The sequence below is a fragment of the Lepisma saccharinum genome, chromosome 7 (genome assembly GCF_977018435.1).
Source record: "Lepisma saccharinum chromosome 7, izLepSacc3.1, whole genome shotgun sequence".
Lineage (NCBI taxonomy): Eukaryota > Metazoa > Arthropoda > Insecta > Zygentoma > Lepismatidae > Lepisma > Lepisma saccharinum.
Genome location: NC_139235.1, coordinates 94,507,453 through 94,526,322, shown reverse-complemented (window position 1 = coordinate 94,526,322; position 18,870 = coordinate 94,507,453). Strand labels below are relative to the sequence as shown.

Genomic DNA, 18,870 nt, shown 5'->3' with positions numbered 1-18,870 from the left:
TATTATTATTATTATTATTATTATATTTGTTATTATGTATTTTCATATTGAAATCAGTAAATAACAGATTGAAAATAGTGAGTATGATGCATTAATATCATAATACATGGAAGGGATAATTTGAGATTTTTTTAAACTTAGAACCCAACGTTTTCAAAAATGGCAACTGAGGGTTATTTTTTGGGCTTGCATTTACCACCCTGTTTTATCCCGAGTTTTTACACAGTGTCTACCAGTCAAAAAAGTCAAGAAAAGGTCAAGGAATTATGCTTGTGGTCAAGAATTTTTGCTATTTTTTACAGTAAAGTGAATTTACATTGCTATATACCTGTACTGGGATTTGTTAAAATTGAATATTTGTACAAATCTTTTATAAAATCCAAATACAGGTACTTAACAATGTAAACTTTCTTAATTTCCAATTGTACTTAAGGAGAGGGCGGTTAAATAAATGTTAAGAAAAAGGGGAAAAAATGTCATAAGATGAAGGAAAGAAAGGTCATGGAAAAGTCAAGAATTTTGGATTTGTCATTTTGGTAGACATCCTGTTTTAGTGCTTTTTTTTGAAAATATTGATTTTCAAAATTTCGGAGGGAGCTGTAGCCCCTTCAGCCCTCCTCTGCGTACACCAGTGCCTGCTCTAATAAAAGCAATTCTATTATATTCTACAATCTTGCAGTAAAGGAATCAGGAAATGGAACATTACCACACACTTACCTTGAGTCACAGTCTGTCGCTCTCCACGTCAGGAAGTCTGGCAAGTCAAAAAAATAGCCAGCCTTCTTCCAGCACTTCTCCGGAAGGTTCCTCTTCAACCAGAGCAGCTTTGGTGTTTCCATTTCCAAGGAAATTTTTCCACCAACATACTTCAGGACATCATGATTTAAACTGTTAATAAATTCTGCTTCTTTGAATGCACGATGGTCCAGCCATAATATCACATTTTGATTATTTTTACCTACAAAATAAAACTTCAAAATGAAAATATGCTGTAAAATAAATAGAGTCAATTGTATCAAAATATGCATTAATAAATATATAATAAGGAATTTGCATGATCAGCAAGTTACTCAATATACAAAATGGGATAAAGCAATAAGCAGATTTTCAAGAATTCATTCATGAATAACTTATTTGCATATACAGGCAGTAGTATCGGACATGTCAATTTGTTTACAATATCATAACAATGCAGTATAATAAAACAAAAACAATGAAATACAATTTATGGTTGAGCCTCCCCAATGGCGCAGTGGTGGCGTTGTTGCCTTGTAATCAAGGGGTCCCGGGTTCGATACACGGTGGAGGCACAAGTGGTTCGGATCCCACTTTAAACTGTAGGTCCAGTCCCGATTAGCCTTACTGTGCATAAAGTGGACTTAAAACATCAAATCAATCAATCACAATTTATGGTTACAGTGAAATACAGTAAAATTATAATACAATAATACAATCCCAATACAATACATGGTTACTGTGGAATATAATAAAAATATCATAATCATAATCTTTATTCATCCGTTGACCCATTTTTTCATGGGTATGGACTTCGAGTACAATATAACGTAATGAAACACTGCAATGAAAATGTTACCTTATACAAGTAACAGACCATGTTTGGAGAATCTGATACATATTGAGATGCCTCAATATCAGAATAATGTGGTTTATGTTTTACGATACCTATTTTATTCTTAGTAAGATCTGAATTTGCAAAAGTTGTGAGGAAAAAAATACATACATACATATATTATTGCAGGCTTAGATGTTCATCAATTTAGTAAAAGCAGTGTTCCAGTAAGTATTGTACAGTTATTTCTTAAAAGCTTTGTAGGTTTCAATGTTTTTTATATGCTTTGGAAGGTTGTTATACAAGATAGTCCCCGAGTACTTAGGTCCTTTTTCATATAGAACTGTATTTTGTACAGGTATTAATGTTTGATTAAGAACATATACAGTGTATGGACAGTCCATTTTTGCAGTATTACAAACTAACATGCTACGTACTACAAATTCACAAACACTCACTATTAAAACTACAGGCAAATTTTACCCTGGAAATCATTGGTTGTCTGGTAAAATGAACTCACCTGTAGGACTAACTGTTAGAGGCTTGCCTTGACCATCTACAGCAACTAGAGAACATGTGGCATCAAAACCAATCCCTTTTACGGATGATGGTGGAACATCTGCTACAACTTTCTGTAAGATTTGAAGAAAGGTGTTTTATGCGAAAGGTTTAAAGTTTACACAAAGCACAACACATGACACCCACATCATAGAAATTACTAAAAAAACAAGAAATTAAAAGCCTTGAAACAGTACATAATAAATTATTATACAACCTCACCGAATAAGTTTAAACAAACATGTTCTTGACACTGAAAGTTGTGCTGTAATGTCTGCAAGAGACAGGACCGTAGCTAGAATTGATCCCCAGGGGGATTTCACAGGTTATCAGGGGGGGGGCTTTGTAAACCAACTCCATTTTTCAAAAAATTAAGTATTAAATGAAGGTAAATTATGTGTGTGGGGAGGTGAAGGGGTCATTACGTTACATAAAATTTATCACACAAATACTACATTTTTCTACATCTTTTAAAATATATCTTGAAGTGTTAATTGGCTGATACTGAAATCATCCCTTACACACTCCATAGTGCTTTAGATGATACAGATATTTATATCACACAAAAAGTGCACAATATTCAATCACAGTGCTTACAGTACATTCCATCCCGGCTGAATCAAAGAAACTCTCCTTCGTTCCCAAAACTTGGGAGCTGTTAACCTTTGATGTAGATGTGACGGAAATTTGGATGATCATATTTCTGAATAAATGGAGGCCGCAACAGGGGCAGTGAAGGTACAGATAAGGAAGCTTCCCTGTGAAAGATCTTTCAAAGTCTAGATAATCTTCTACATACGTGCAGCTGCTTAGACTTCAGCTCATAAACAAGATGAGCGAATGTAATGGCTACTGTTCAGTGGCGTATCGCAGTGCCCTGGGCCCCCCCTGCAACTAAAATATTGGGGGGCCCCTTAGTAAAAAAATTATCGAAAGTACTACAACGTATATATATTATTGATGACGTCAGAGGGTAACGGATGTACAACAGTTAGCTACCTCCCTTTTGAAGTGTTTAACAATTAAAACAAAATTCAACTACCTTATCACACTATAGCTAAAAATCTAAAATAATCTGTAACACTCAACAGGTGTGGACTATGTGGGAAATTTTTCTCAGGTCTTATTTGAATATGAAAAGACTTCGGCCCACTTTGAAAATATTTGGTGGGAAGTTGCATTTTAAATACTACACATGAACAAACTAATGTTAGTGAATTACCAAGTTTTCTTGTTTGCGTGGCAGCAAAAAACAAACTATCCAAGCAACTGAATCTTCCTACTGGATTCATAACTGCAGACAATTTATACTCTAAAAGATTCTGACATACGGTATATGTGTAAAGGAGTGAGAAGGGATTTTTTCCCCCTATTTTAGGTGATCTGCGAGTAACTTAATATGGCATTTCTAAGGGCCCACAGAGTAAGTTGCCATGGCCTCTTTAATTGATCCAGTATGCCCTGCACCTTCTTATTATCGCAGACATTGTCTTATGATACGTTACTGGGAACCCACTCGACCACGTTCCACATGAAAATGAATAAATAAATAAAACAGTCGTGAAGTTGTTCGTGGTGTCCCCTGACTCGTAAATTAGGTACAGTAACTTTATTGATACGTATTCTAAGTTCACCGATCGGGGGTTTCTATTTAGTGCTCACCTCAGTGAATTTCTAGTTCAAATTTTGTCATTGTAGACCTACATTTTGTCTATTTCATTTGTTTTTTTTTAAAAAAAAAATAACCGGCACTATGTGTTGAATTTCTGAAATTATATAAAATTTCAAGAGCGCAGAGAAAACATTTGGGGGCCCCTACACCCTGCTCCCCTCACATTGCGGGGGTTGCGGGGGTTGCGGGGGTGGCTGCTACGCCACTGCTGCTGTTCATGTTCTGTGGATTTATCCTTAAAGTTGTGAGCTGTCTACATTTACACTCTATGCTGCAAACAAATTATACAAAATAGTTTTACCTAATGCCAAGGGGGCTGAGCCCCCGCCCCTGGCCCCTGCCTGGCTACAGGCATGGCAAGACAAATACAGGTTAATTATAAATGATTCATCGAGTTTGAAAGGGCTGCATTAAAAAATATGTAACACATACAATAAAGAATGACACATGAAAATAAACAGGAACTGTCCAAGTGTCAAACATACTTTCACGAATGTGGCTTCCTTTCGTCATACGACACAATCTATGTGATAGTCTAGTTCGCCCCTCACACACTCTACCATATCTCTACTAATGGTCGTAAATGCAGCTGTAATGTGATCCTGCAGCTCAACCAAAGTTGTTGGTAGTGGTGGCACATACACTGTGCCTTTGACATGCACCAAAAGGAAAAAAAATCACAAACCGTTAGGTCAGGAGATCCAGTTGGCCATGGGAAAAGTGCTAAGTCATCTTCAACACATCGCCCAATCCAGGCATTTACACAGGCAACCAGTTCTGCCATGACAGAATGCTTTGGTGACCTGGTGGTGCAGTTGCAAACTGTCTCCGGAATGCATGTTGTAACAACGGAAAGACACTTCTCATATTCCAAAACACAGAATGCTTTCTGCTGCATAGACGCCATTTTGGAAACTAGGATTGTGCTGCCATCTGTCGGCAGGTGCCAAGGTTACAAATATGACAAATTAAACTTTCAGGTGTGTTCTTTTGTTTCATGATTAGCACACACATATTATATTAATAGATTTGGAAATATTTCACTTTAAAACCTGATGAATCATTTATAATTACCCTGTACATAAGTTTACTTACAAGTGTGGTTTCACCAGACAAACAATACTAATATTTTCTTTGTTTCTTCTTATTGGAAGTAGTGGTCTTACTCTATATCCTGCTATTTAACCACTTGAACTTTATTATACCCATCTATATGTACGTGCATGTGTGAGTACAAATACATATTCATATTAATGTAAATTAAAGTAGTGATGATACCAGGTCAGTGCTGGATCTGAAATTTTGGCCCCCACAAAATATTACCAAAGGCCCTCCTTCACACACACACACACACACACATATATATTAGATATGTGTGTAATTTTTGATCTCATGTTGACAAAGTCACATATAAGGTTCTAGAGGGTGATTCAAAAGTCCCTTAACACCCCCTATAAAAAGTAAAGGAGTTAGGCTGGGTACAATTGGTCATGATAGAAACAGGTTAGACTTAGGGGGAACCGCATTGGCTTGTTCAAAGCGGACGTCTACCATATTGAATTCACTCAAAATATTTAAATGGGAAGGGATTATGGCGCAGGTTGCGCCATCGAGATTTTTGGGGGGGATGATGGTTGGCGCTTTACTGAGGTGAATGTGAAGTTTTATACTACAGTTGCATTACAAAACATGAGCGATATTCTTGATATTCATTAATAACATCACTTCTTAAATATAATGCTTAGTGTTCGTATACTTCTTAATTTAAAGCAGGTGCATTATTTGGAACAAACATATATCGAACCTGCATTTCTAACTTCCTGTCACAGAAAATTTTTTACTTTAACAAGTTAATTTGCACTGAAGATAAAATCCACGTAATTATTGTTATGGGTTAATAAAATAATTATACTTACCCCAAGAAAATGGGGTGAGTTCTTTGAAAGAGGAACCATATTATATTATCGCCCTGAGCTTAAGAATTTCTAGCTAGGGTTCTTTAATGTCTCGTGAAACAATAATTGAATCGGTCATACGGCGGGAACATGTTATTTGGTTTGACAAGGTTCAATTTTCTATCTTTATTTTAAATTATGTAACAATTGTGTTAAATGCTCAAATTGCGAGTTTTATAAACCCACTCACAAACACTATTTATATGCACATTTACATAATTTAATTTACTACATTTAACCAATCAAAGCTTTAAGTTTTTTTTTTTAAAATCGAACAATCAAAAAATTAGGACAGTTTAACATGGTATATTTCATTCAAATAGACCTCAATTATTACATATTCATCAAAACTATTTTTGGGGGATTATGATGAACGATTTTATGGGTGGTCTTGAGTGCTGGGCACCACTGTTTAGGGAGGAAGGGCAAATCAAGTAAAGTGTTCAGTAAAGCTAAGAAAAAAGTTCCTTTCGGTAGACATGATGTCGTACTTTAATACTTTGTGGGGATTACGATATGGTTTGAGGGTGCGAATGATATGATTTGGGGGATGCATGACATGATTTGGGGGGGATTGCAGCATTGGCCTTGGGGGGCTGGGGGCACCCCTGTACCTGGAAAATGATACATTTGTTACAATCATGCAGTCGTAACTTTTCCCTGATTAAAGATAGGTTGAAGAAACCTTCACCACTGCATTTCTTGTGAAATTCTAGACTGATGAGTGCAGAAGGGTGTTTGGGATGTGTGGATACTTTTAAAACCAGATCCATGCAGATCATCTTGGCTGTGTATAGATAACATCCTACAATTTCACTCAAAACAGCATACATATAATTTAAATTAACCTAACCAATAGGATGCCAAATGTAATGCTGCAGCTCCTTTTAAAATGACTTTGCAATAAACAATAAACATGATAAATAGGAATGGGTCACTTCAAAAGTGTTCATTTTCAGTTTAAAATGTAAAATCTGTTTCATTACATTTCTCACACATTTCCGATTTTCATCTACAATAACTTTTTTAAAAAAAATGGTAAACATGATTCACAAACGTTCAAAATGATCCTATAATCCTTGAGTATTTCTATTTACTTGTGGAGATTTATACTTACAATAATCCTAGTAGTGTACCAAAATGTACGAATATTATCAAAATTGTCCCATCAAATGAATTAACTCACCTTTACAACTGTGCAACAAGCGTTCCAAATATCATCAGAAGACTGCTCATAGTAGCCTGCTTCCAGAGCCCAGGTCTTTGTTTTGGAAACAGCCTTAGATATTATCTTCCCACTGTCTGTTATCAGGGCAGCCCTCGCACTTCCTGTCCCGACGTCCACTCCCACAAAGAATGGTCCATTGGAGCTGCTCATTTTCTCTCACTACGGAAAGTTCTGCAACAAAGAATAGCACAAATGATTTAGATTTAGATTAATTTCAGTCCACTTGATCATATGAGTACAAATAGCAATATGATATGGGATAGGTCAATTACATGTATACTTTTGAGTACAAAGTAATTAACACATACTTAAGCATATTAAAAAGTATGAAAGAGTATAAAAGAACATAAAAAATAAAAATAGATAAAAGATCAAAGGTTATGTCTATTAATGAGAAGAAAATCAAAGGTTATATATATTAATGAAAAATATGATCAAAGTACTCCTCTGTGCTGTAAAACAAATACTTCATTAGCAAGCTCTTTACTGTCATTTTAAATTTAGTTGAATTATGATTCTTGAATTCCTCTGGCAGTTTGTTATAAAGTTTTACACCTTGAAATCCTAGACCATTATGTGTTTTGGATGTGCGGACAGTAGAAAGGTGGAGGGAGTCATGCTTAAAAAGGCTGTATTTGTGTATGTCCAGAGAACGAGAACGAAATATGGTGTTATATCCCATTATGTTCTTGAGCTTACATATTATGAGAAGTTTGTATATATGTTCTTTCATAGTCAGAGCTTACATAGTCTAAGAGAGCTATTGCGTTTGAGGCCCTGGGTTCAATTCCCAGTGTAAGTTCAAAGCATCCGGCATTGACTTAGCATTGTGAGGACAATTGGGAAGTAACTGTAAAGTAATAGTAGTGGACTCCAGTTTTGAGAGCCAGAAAATAAAATTGTGCGACAGCAGTATCATTTAAATTGATTTATTTCCATCCACTTAATCATATAAGTACAAATAGCACTATGATATGAGTTCTTGTTTTGAGTCCACTTAATGCACAGTAAGGCTAATTGGGTCTGGACCTACAGTTTAAAGTTGGATCAGAACCACTTGTGCCTCCACCAAGTATCGAAACTAGGGCCCCTTGATTATGGGACAGGATGTGCTGGCCACACATCACCCAATGAAAAACCACTTGGCCTCAACAGGCTGTTTATGTCAAAGAGTTTAGTAGAGTGTCAATTAGTTCCTAGCAGAATATCTAGATGGACATAAATTCCTAGCACTAGCTACTTTCAGAAATGCTAGACATCCATTTTGCTTGTCTAAGACCATATTTTCTATAAAATAACACACCCATTATATCAACCTAACAGTTCATATGATATGAAATAGACATTGATTGATTGAGCTTGTTTTTAAGTCGACTTTATGCTCAGAAAGGATAATCGGGACTGGACCTACAGTTTAAAGTGGGATCCGAACCACTATGTCCCTCCACTTGGTGTAGAACCTGAGGCCCCTTGTTCACAAAGTGAGGACGTTACCACCATACCATTGGGGAAGCCTTGCAATGGATATGAATTCAAAGTGGCAAACAGTTGAGATCATAAAGACACATATTGTATGATAGACACTGTTTATAATATCAAACAGTTCCATTTAGATAAGATACACACCTGTTTCAACAATCAATCCGTTCCCACAACCTAGGACAAAGGGAGCTTAAAATGCCAAATAATTCCCATGAGATAATGTGAACACATACTTACAGAAATGTCAATTCCTGTTAGATAAAACGGACACTCACTTGCATAAGTAAATCGTTCTTGCAATTTTAAATGGACACAATTTAAGGTGGCAAATAATTGCCGAGATTTCTGTTGAATTTATTAGTTTATTTGAGATGAGACAAAAATTTGTTTTCTGTACAAAGGATGTCAGTGAAATCAAAGAGACGTGTAACTATAGAGTTTCTGTGAGATAGTAGATCATAAGTGAGACCAGGAACTTTCAAAGGGGGGGTTTCAACAACCAAAGGGAAAAATTATTGAAATTTGGAATAGAAAAACACTTGGGCTTATTAACTGCAATATTTTCTTTAGGAAAATCGCTCCTCTTTTGGTGCACTTATGGGATACACAACTACTGAATTCGTAAAACCAATCAGTACCTGAAAGGTAGGAGAGATTAACTATTTGTGAAGTCAGTTGGCTTCTAGAAGAAAAGGTACACAAGAATTAACAAGGAACATAGATATGGGTATGGTTCCCAGAACATGGCTGGCATGTATTAATAGAATCATTCATTCCCTGAGATGTAATATTGACACCTATGGGCAGTGATGTGCCGTAGACTATAAGTTTACGTCTACATGCGTTGTCTACACGTAATCTACGCGTAGATTACATTGGGTTGTAGTTTACATAGACTACGTAGACAATCTAACTTGCATTAAAATTAATTTTCAAGGCTTTCATGAAAGGAAAGTGACATTTTCAACTATATTGGTTCCTAACGAACTGAAAAGAATCGTATTTACAACAAAATTTATCTTCTCTTTCATCATCAACTATGGAAGAAGATAAATAGTATGCAAAAAAAAAACAACAGATGGCAGTCGTGAGGCAAGAGTGGTCTTTTTCCCATAAAACACTAGAATATTTCCTATATTAGGTTTCTTCCTAGGTGAGAAATTGTTCGAATTTGGAAGAAAGAATATGAAAAGTTATTCTTACACATCAGCAACTGATGCTCAGTATAATGTTCTTTTAATTCCACAGCACCCTTTGCTAAGTTATCACCTTTCGCCATGTTGTTTACATAGATTACATAATCTACGTGTATAAAATTGTCTACGTGTAGAATGTAGACTATCGTTGTTTACGCGTAGATGCACATCACTGCCTATGGGTAAGGAAAAAGGACTGTGAGGGAAAGGATGAGCCTATTTGCAGACCCAATAGAACTTGCCATAATAATACACGTTCCTTTTTATGTGTCACAGGACTATTGTATGTGTCAAATCATCACAGTATATTCATAGAATTCATGACTAATTGGAGCTATGTAGCCACAGAATTTACTTGAAGGGAGTAAAGGTTTACTTCCATTTAAAAATAAGAGGACTTGTGTTGTTATCTTTACAAGAATTATGCAGAGTTGGGTATTACTTTCTTGGTACTTGTTCTAATGTATTTCTTTTTAGTGCTTGCATTCCTATCATGATACTTTTTTTTCTAGTACATGAATGGAACTTTGTTACTTTGTTTTACTTTACTTATGTTATTTTCATAAATTCAGAACTGTCCTCCTGTACAGAGGACAGATGTGATACTTGTATAATGGGTAATTGAAAAATCAAGGGATTTGAACTGTTAATTGTTGGAACATCTACCCTATTGGTATTATTTGGCTCCCTCCATGGCCATAGGCAAACAAGATTTTCGGGGGAGCGGGGGGGGGGTTATTCATAATTGTTCCCATGGGCGTCGCCAGAAATTTGAATAATAGAAATAATAACAATAATTATACAATAATAATTATAATTTGATAAAACATTTTTTTCCAAAATAATAATAATTATTATTATTATTATGATTGCTGTTGTTATATCCCTGAGGGAGCTTACTCAATCCAGCAGATGAGTGAATATCCAGCACAAGTATTTTTTATTTACGTTGCATACAGAAATACAAATTTATTATACTTTGTTATTAACTTTTCGATAACTTCAAGAAAAAGCTTTAAAAGTTAGATGGACATTTTAGTCTTAAAAGTTTTTGTTCTTTGACCTTAAAACTTAATTTTTGGAATTTTGAAAACTAACTGTGGAACAGTTATTATTCTTAAAAACTTATCCTGGTGCATGTAATGTAACCTCAATCGTGAACGTAACGTGATACGAAACTGGAGATCCTAGGTTTGAACTTCTATCAAGGAGGACTTTAAATCTTATCTGACAGGGAATTTAAAAGATGAAAAGTTAATATTAGGACAACAGTAAGGGAATTTTCAGTTTTACCGAGGAACAACACTGGAAAGAGGACAGCAGAAGTGAAAATGGAGGGATTGCGGGTTGGCTGCGATTCCGGGAATAAATCCTGTTTCACTCAAGTTTCAGAATTCCAAATGTATGAAAATTCTAGTTCGATCGTTTCAACATTATGTGAAGCTTCAAAAGAAATGATTGAAAATGGGTCACAGATTTTGGTTTCTGAACTTCCATTAATCCAACATGTCAGAAGTTTCAGGGGGGGGGGTTGAACCCTAGAAACCTGCCCTCTAAATACGGCCAGGGCTTCCTCCAATTCTTCCTCGCTGGTCAGTGTTTTTCATCGAAATCAAGAGATGATTGCAGCTATAAAAATATATTTTGCAGCCTTATGGAAAACAATTTCAGGACTGGATAATGGTGTTGGAGCATCAATGGAATAAATGTATCGATCTTAAGGGAGATTAAGTTTGAAAAAAAATACTTCTTTTGAAACAAAAACTAAATATGCTGACCAAGGCAGAAATTTATTTTATTATAAAACATAAATTAAAGGTAACGTTTCAACCATCTAGCAAGGTCTTCTTCAGACTCTGTACCAAGTATAAATGTAACCAGGTACACAACAGGACGAAATATATATACACAAAAATACTCCCCTCCAGACTATTAGAAAGTAGTTCTGGAACAATCTAGCAGGTGGCTTTCCCTTGTCAACTGTACTTTCACCTGAAAGAGAATGTCGCTGGACTCTTTATCTCACGCTCTATTTCCTTCATTCTTCTTCCTTCTTCTCTCCTCTTTCTCTCTTGTCCTTTCCACTCTTTCTAACACCTTCTTCCATTCTTTGTTTAACTTCAGTCCCCCCATTCCAGTTCATTGTGTCTTCTTCACCTTTCTCCTCTTTTTCCTTGGACTCCTTCCATTTTCTCACTAGTATTCTCTTCTCCTTTCCTATCTGCTTAGCCTCATCCCACTCTATGTCATGTCCTGTTTCTCTCGTGTGTTTAAATATCGCATTTCTCTCTCTCTCTCTCTCTCTCTTAAGTCGTACATCATCCCTATGTTGTTTCAATCTGTCTTTCAGCCTCTTTTTCGTTTCTCCTATGTACACACTCTGACATTCTTTACATTTCACTTCGTAGATAGATAATCCCTTCCTCTTCTTCTTCTCTGTTTTCCTTTTTCTTGTTTGCATTCTTCGCTTTTCCTAAGATGCTTCTCCCTCCCTTCCTGTAAGTTTTAATGCCCGCTTTTCTAAGCACTTTGCATATCTTTTCTGTGGTCTTCCCCATACTCCTTATTCCAAACCTCCTATCTTTTTCTTTCTCTTCCAATTCTCCCCTGCCACTTTTCTTCCTTCCTCTGTTTATGTCCAGTCTATCCTCCTTCTCATAGCCATTCTTTTCTAGCTGTTTCCATAGGCTATTTATTTTGCCTTCTTTTTCACATTCCTTCGTGCATATTTTCTTGATTCTGCACACTTTTTCTGATGCCAAGCGAGTGCTGCAAGTGTGGAGCAGGGGTATTCTGCCACAAAAGAAGTGATGTAAGTGAGGTGACAAAAAGACATTTTATAAAGAATATGGAGGACAGAATCAAGAAAATATGCACGAAGGAATGTGAAAAAGAAGGCAAAATAAATAGCCTATGGAAACAGCTAGAAAAGAATGGCTAGGAGAAGGAGGATAGACTGGACATAAACAGAAGAAGGAAGAAAAGTGTCAGGGGAGAATTGGAAGAGAAAGAGAAAGAAAAAGAGGAGGTTTGGAATAAGGAGTATGGGGAAGACCACAGAAAAGATATGCAAAGTGCTTAGAAAAGCGGGCATTAAAACTTACAGGAAGGGAGGGAGAAGCATCTTAGGAAAAGCGAAGAATGCAAACAAGAAAAAGGAAAACAGAGAAGAAGAAGAGGAAGGGATTATCTATCTACGAAGTGAAATGTAAAGAATGTCAGAGTGTGTACATAGGAGAAACGAAAAAGAGGCTGAAAGACAGATTGAAACAACATAGGGATGATGTACGACTTAAGAGAGAGAGAGAGAGAGAGAAATGCGATATTTAAACACACGAGAGAAACAGGACATGACATAGAGTGGGATGAGGCTAAGCAGATAGGAAAGGAGAAGAGAATACTAGTGAGAAAATGGAAGGAGTCCAAGGAAAAAGAGGAGAAAGGTGAAGAAGACACAATGAACTGGAATGGGGGGACTGAAGTTAAACAAAGAATGGAAGAAGGTGTTAGAAAGAGTGGAAAGGACAAGAGAGAAAGAGGAGAGAAGAAGGAAGAAGAATGAAGGAAATAGAGCGTGAGATAAAGAGTCCAGCGACATTCTCTTTCAGGTGAAAGTACAGTTGACAAGGGAAAGCCACCTGCTAGATTGTTCCAGAACTACTTTCTAATAGTCCGGAGGGGAGTATTTTTGTGTATATATATTTCGTCCTGTTGTATACCTGGTTACATTTGTACTTGGTACAGAGTCTGAAGAAGACCTTGCTAGAAGGTTGAAACGTTACCTTTAATTTATGTTTTATAATAAAATAAATTTCTGCCTTGGTCAGCATATTTAGTTTTTATATCATGGAAACAAGGCTTAATGGTTTCATAATTCTTTTGAAATTATAAATTAGTTTTTTTTTTTTTTCATTCTTAGGCCGAGAACTTTTCAGATCACACTCATAAATGTAACTAAATTATTTATTTCACATATAATTCCACTTCATTTTGTAGCAATTCATATTAATTATTGTAACAAACTGAAAATTACAAGTAAGACTAGTGCAGGTGTTTGCAGGAATGTGAAAACTTCGAACTGAAGCTCTAATTGGTCAGAATTTTGTTTGAGGAGGGGAGACTCGCTTGGTCCCTCCGTGGAAAAAAATTCTGCAGATGCTCATTAAGAAATTAAATATTAAATGTTTTTATAATTGAGAATTAATAAATTATTTTGCTCAATATATACACTGTAATATTAACTGAAATTTTGTTTTTAATAATTGTTTTCAACTCTAACTATTGATGAGCTTTTAAAAATAGGTGATGAACCGACATGTTACCCATCAACAAAACAGAATATACCCTGACAACAACGTACAAGTTGTCTTCTTCTTGAGAGTGTAATATAAACCTATCAACTATTCTGTCTATTAACAGTACATTTGATGCTTATACAGGTCTTAATGATGACAAGTAATTGGATTTGTCCGATGGCATAGCAGTAATATCGTCACCTTGTAATTTAAGAGTCCAGGGTTTGATAGCTGGTGGAGGTTGGTTCGGATCCCACTATAAACTGTAGGTCCAATCCCGATTAGCCTTACTGTGCATAAAATGGACTTAAACATTTGTTTTTCTTAAATAGAAACTCAATGACAATTAATTGTAAAACCTTCATAGATGTCATTTATATCTAACATTATCTATATTCAAAGATCTATGGAAATAAATAACAAATTAAATTAAAGTGAGGGACTTCAACTTATTTCGACCAGTTTGTCTCTCTATTTTTAGATACCCATGCATGTGTTAAGTGTAGAAAAACAAAAGTTAGTGGGATTTGTTTACACAGACAGTCACATATTTTCTCGTCAGACAAGGACGACATCTGGAAGTGGTTTGGAGAATTCATAGGATGAAGTCAAGACAGAAAATATTGTTTTCCATTCTCTAAACTAAACAAACACCATGTTCAAGTTCAAGGAAAGTTGGGATAAGCCTACAGTTCGTTTTTCTTTTAGTGTGTGTGAGACATTTCTGTCTACTGTTGCTATACAATTTTATAAACTTCATTTTTTATCCTGTTGTATCAAGGTTACAATTAGTGTAATTTCGTAAACAGAATCAAGGTCAGACCTTTGCAGAATCCAAATATGATGATTGAATGAATGATTTGATTTATTTTCCCTACTGGGAATTTCTACAGTTGACAGTAGACAGAATCTACTGCTATCAATTGCACTGTCTTGGAAATCTACTGAAACTCAGTGGTTTCCTACTGAACACCTTTAGTAGACCTAATGTACATGCACAGTAGAACTACTACAAGTGAAATGTTCTTTTCAGTATTACATGTAATATTGTATATAGTGTGCCTAGCTCAACATGTTGACTGTGAATACAAGTTTCATTCCTTCTGATTTACAATATGTTTTATATCTATTTAAAAATCTAAACACAGTAGATGTTTCAAAATACCTATTCACAGTTCAGTAGAGAAACTACAAGTGAAAATAATTTCTTCACATGGGCGTCGGCAGGAGGTGGGGGGGAGGGGTCGAACCGGTCGGTCGACCCCCCCTGGAAATTTCCATCTACTGTTTTTCAATTTATGGCAATTTATAAACGAAGCACTTTATTTCACCTCATTTTGCATCATTGTTTAAAAATGGTCTTGAGATATCGAATTTGGTACGAAACTTTCATAATTTGCAACACTGAAACTCTGTTAATTTGTAACTTTCACATGTTTTGAAGCTTCTTATACTACTGCGTTTGCTGCTCCTACTGCTACTAATGCTAGAAGTAACTATTATGTAACCTTGGTTGTAACAAGTACCATATTATTTATATAATAAACATATTGGATGCTAAAATAAACTAAACTAAAACTGCTACTGCTACTACTGCTGCTACTACTAGTAGTGGTAATAATAATAATAACAACAACATAATTTAAAATACCGATAATGCAATAATATTAAAAATGAATCCCTCTTTGACAAACTTCTGCATATGCCACTGGTCTGTATCACAATATTTTTGAGGGGAGGGGGTGTCCTCGACATCTTCGATTCGACCCCCCCCCCCCTTTTGGAAGATTTCTGGCGACGCCCATGCTTATTCAGTATTATATTTAATATGTATGATTTATTTCATTCCGTTGACAATTGCACAGTGGTTGTTCTTCCACAGATGGTATGGAACATGTCAGTACATTGGATTATAATTAAGCTTTATTTTCAATTAAGTATAAGCATATATGTGTGTCAAGATATACAGGGTGTTTCCGGGCTGATGATACAAACGTTCAGGGATGATGGAGAAGGGCACATGTATTATTATAATTTAAGATAAGGAACCCTGGTCCGGAAACGACAGTCGAAAGTTATAAGCGAAAATCGGTGGATGAAGATGTAATACTTTTATTACCTGCACAAGTTTCACAAGCTGCTACATTCACGACAGTTGTTTAAAGTGGCGCCCCCAGCTTCGCTGCAGGCAGAACATCGTGGCACCAAGTTCTGGCTTACCCGTTGGAACAACCCTGGGGTCGTTCGAATAATGTCGCAGGCAGCGAGAATTCTTGCCAGGAGATTCTCTTCAGTTTCGACAGGTGTCTCGTACACAATACTTTTCACATGACCCCACAAGAAGAAATCAAGTGCGGTCAGATCAGGTGACCGAGCTGGCCACGGAACAGCTTGTGAAACTTGTGTAGGTAATTAAAATATTACATCTTCATCCACCGATTTTCGCTTATAACTTTCGACTAAGTCGTTTCCGGACCAGGGTTTCTTATCTCAAATTGATACATGTGCCCTTCTCCATCATCCCTGAAAGTTTGTATCGTCAGCCCGGAAACACTCTGTACATACAGTGGCGTACGCAAGGGGGGAGGTTACGGGTAACCCCCCCCCCTTGAGCTTGTGAAATATTATGAAAAATGCTGTGGAAAAAAATTAAATGGCCAATTTATCACAGTCAAAGATCTGGGACAATACTATTACTACTTCTACTACTACTACACTAATAATAATAATAATAATAATAATAATAATAATAATAATTTGAATTATTATTTCCATCAGCATGAGAAAAGCACAGCATTCCAAACACACGCGTCTTTAAGTGATGCCTTGAAAATAAACACGAGTTCTTGAAAATAAAATATGAGGGTAACTATGATTTAAAAGAGAAGAAAAATATTTTGTATCTCAGTTGCAACAATGTTCAATACACTGGCGTACGCAGGATTTTTTTTTCGGGAGGGGCTGGAATAGTAAATGTGGACACATGGCTTCGTTTTGGAGGGCAGGATGCATAATAAAATATTTCGTATTTTTGGAGCTTTTCAGTCTATTAAAATTGTATTCAAAGTCAAAAATGGTAATCGGGACTCACTTGAAAAGAGGTTTCGCATTTTCACATTTTGATCTTTTAAAGTTCTTAACGGATTTTTATTTGAAAATTCTGATTTTCTCAAAATTTCGGTAGGGGCTGGAACACCATCGGCCACCCCTCTACGTACACTATAGTGTTCAACGAACATGTATTTTTTTTGTGTGTGAACAATGAGAATTAACAAAATAAAGTTCTTGGTTCGTTGTAAGAGGCTAATGTATAGACAAAGGCTAGGCAGACAAGAATACAGTCACCAGTTCGCTTTCCCATTATATTGTTTACCGCAGCACGTTTGAATGTCTCTCTTGAAAATGTCTCACCTTGTTGACTAGACAATTATTCAAACGACAATAAGCTTAACTATTGTAAAATGTTTTGTTGGCAAGAACAGCGAGACAATCCAGATGTGAATTATCGGGGACATTTATGTGGGGAAGATGCCGGAAAAATTCCAACCAATTTCGGGAATCGAATCCAGATCTCCCGCGTGATTGTCAGACGCTCTACCGATGAGACCACCGCAGCTCCTTGGATGAGTTCCATACTTTGATTATTTCAATTTATTTTAATATATTTTCTTGTTTCTATGGATTTTCGTCATCCTTAAAATGTCTCACCTCGTTGACCAGACAATTATTTCGTAACAAAGAAACAAAAAAATACTCCCAGAATTTGATAGAAATCGAATGACTAGAAAGTAATTTCGTTCTTTGTTTTCATAAATACTATATTTATGTAGATCTCTACTACTTAATAGTGGTAGTGGTATTACGTATTAGTAGTATTAGTAGTAATAATTCAGCTAATTAATTAATTATAAGTATTGTTAATTAATTGTGATTATTATTTAATTAAAGTATGATAAAACAATGGTAATGTGGATTTAGAGAAAGTTTTAGAAATAATCCCCCCCTTGATGAAATAATGCGTACGCTACTGTGTACATAACATTCAAACAGTGTGGTGTTTAGCTTAAGATGGAAGCTGTAAATATTACATTTCGTTCCTCCTTATTAATTATTTTCATTTATATCTGTTTGAAAATCTGAACACAGTACATGTTTCAAAACACCTATAGATCTACTGAAAACAGCAGGGATTGCTTCGATTTTTTGCCACTTTGGGCCAATCGTGAAGATATATGAAATGGATGAAGGGGTAATCACACACATGGACGACATAACCCTAGATTAATAAGACTTACTATAAAGAAATTTTCATGTACATATTACGAGCGAGTTAACACTCTCGGACTTCCGATACAGCCAAGAACTTCCTGGGCCGGCCTCTGTGGCGGAGTGGTTAGCACATCGCGCTACGATGCCAGGGGTCCCGGGTTCGAATCCTGGCCTGGGCATGGATGTTTGTGAGTGTCCATTCATCAATTTAATCATATCATCACTCATCCCCATCTTCTAAATTAGCCAAAAGTGGCACAAGGAGCGAAGTAAAATAAAGTGAATCAATCAAGAACTTCCTGGGTTCTAGTTCCGGCCTGGGCATGCGTGTTCTTTGTGAATGTCTGTTCACCAACTCCATCTAATCAAGGCTCATCGTCGCGATTAGTCAAAAGTAGAAGCAAAGCGACGCTAAGTTAACAAAAATACAAATACAAGAGTCTAAAATGTCAAGTCTGTGTCTCGATCTAGTGTCGATTTTTAAATGGTAATCCCCGTTTTGTTCTCGTTTCAGTACCTTCATTACTGGATTTATCTCGCAAATTTCTACGTTACCTCTAAATAATTGATGATTACAACCAGGGTAGTATTTACGAAGAAGTATGAGGGAACAGTACCCCGTCCGCTCTCTCTGGTTTCAAATTT

At 36.1% G+C, this 18,870-nt stretch overlaps 1 protein-coding gene across 3 annotated transcripts in view; it reads right to left on the bottom strand.

Moving 5' to 3' along the window:
• The window catches only part of LOC145990036 (FGGY carbohydrate kinase domain-containing protein), a 60,322-nt gene that overhangs the window by 29,185 nt on the left and 12,267 nt on the right, over positions 1–18,870 (bottom strand). For 2 of the 3 annotated variants that reach the window (XM_083125666.1, XM_083125665.1), the window contains exons 2-4: positions 6,942–7,154; positions 2,091–2,202; positions 718–958 (exon numbers count right to left, since the gene is read on the bottom strand). In XM_083125666.1, coding sequence (XP_082981792.1) covers positions 718–958; positions 2,091–2,202; positions 6,942–7,133 — 545 coding nt within the window. In that variant the 5' untranslated portion in view covers positions 7,134–7,154. Of the gene's footprint in view, positions 1–717; positions 959–2,090; positions 2,203–6,941; positions 7,155–9,004; positions 9,029–18,870 lie in introns of those variants that run through there. The other variant, XM_083125667.1, reaches the window with a different exon arrangement.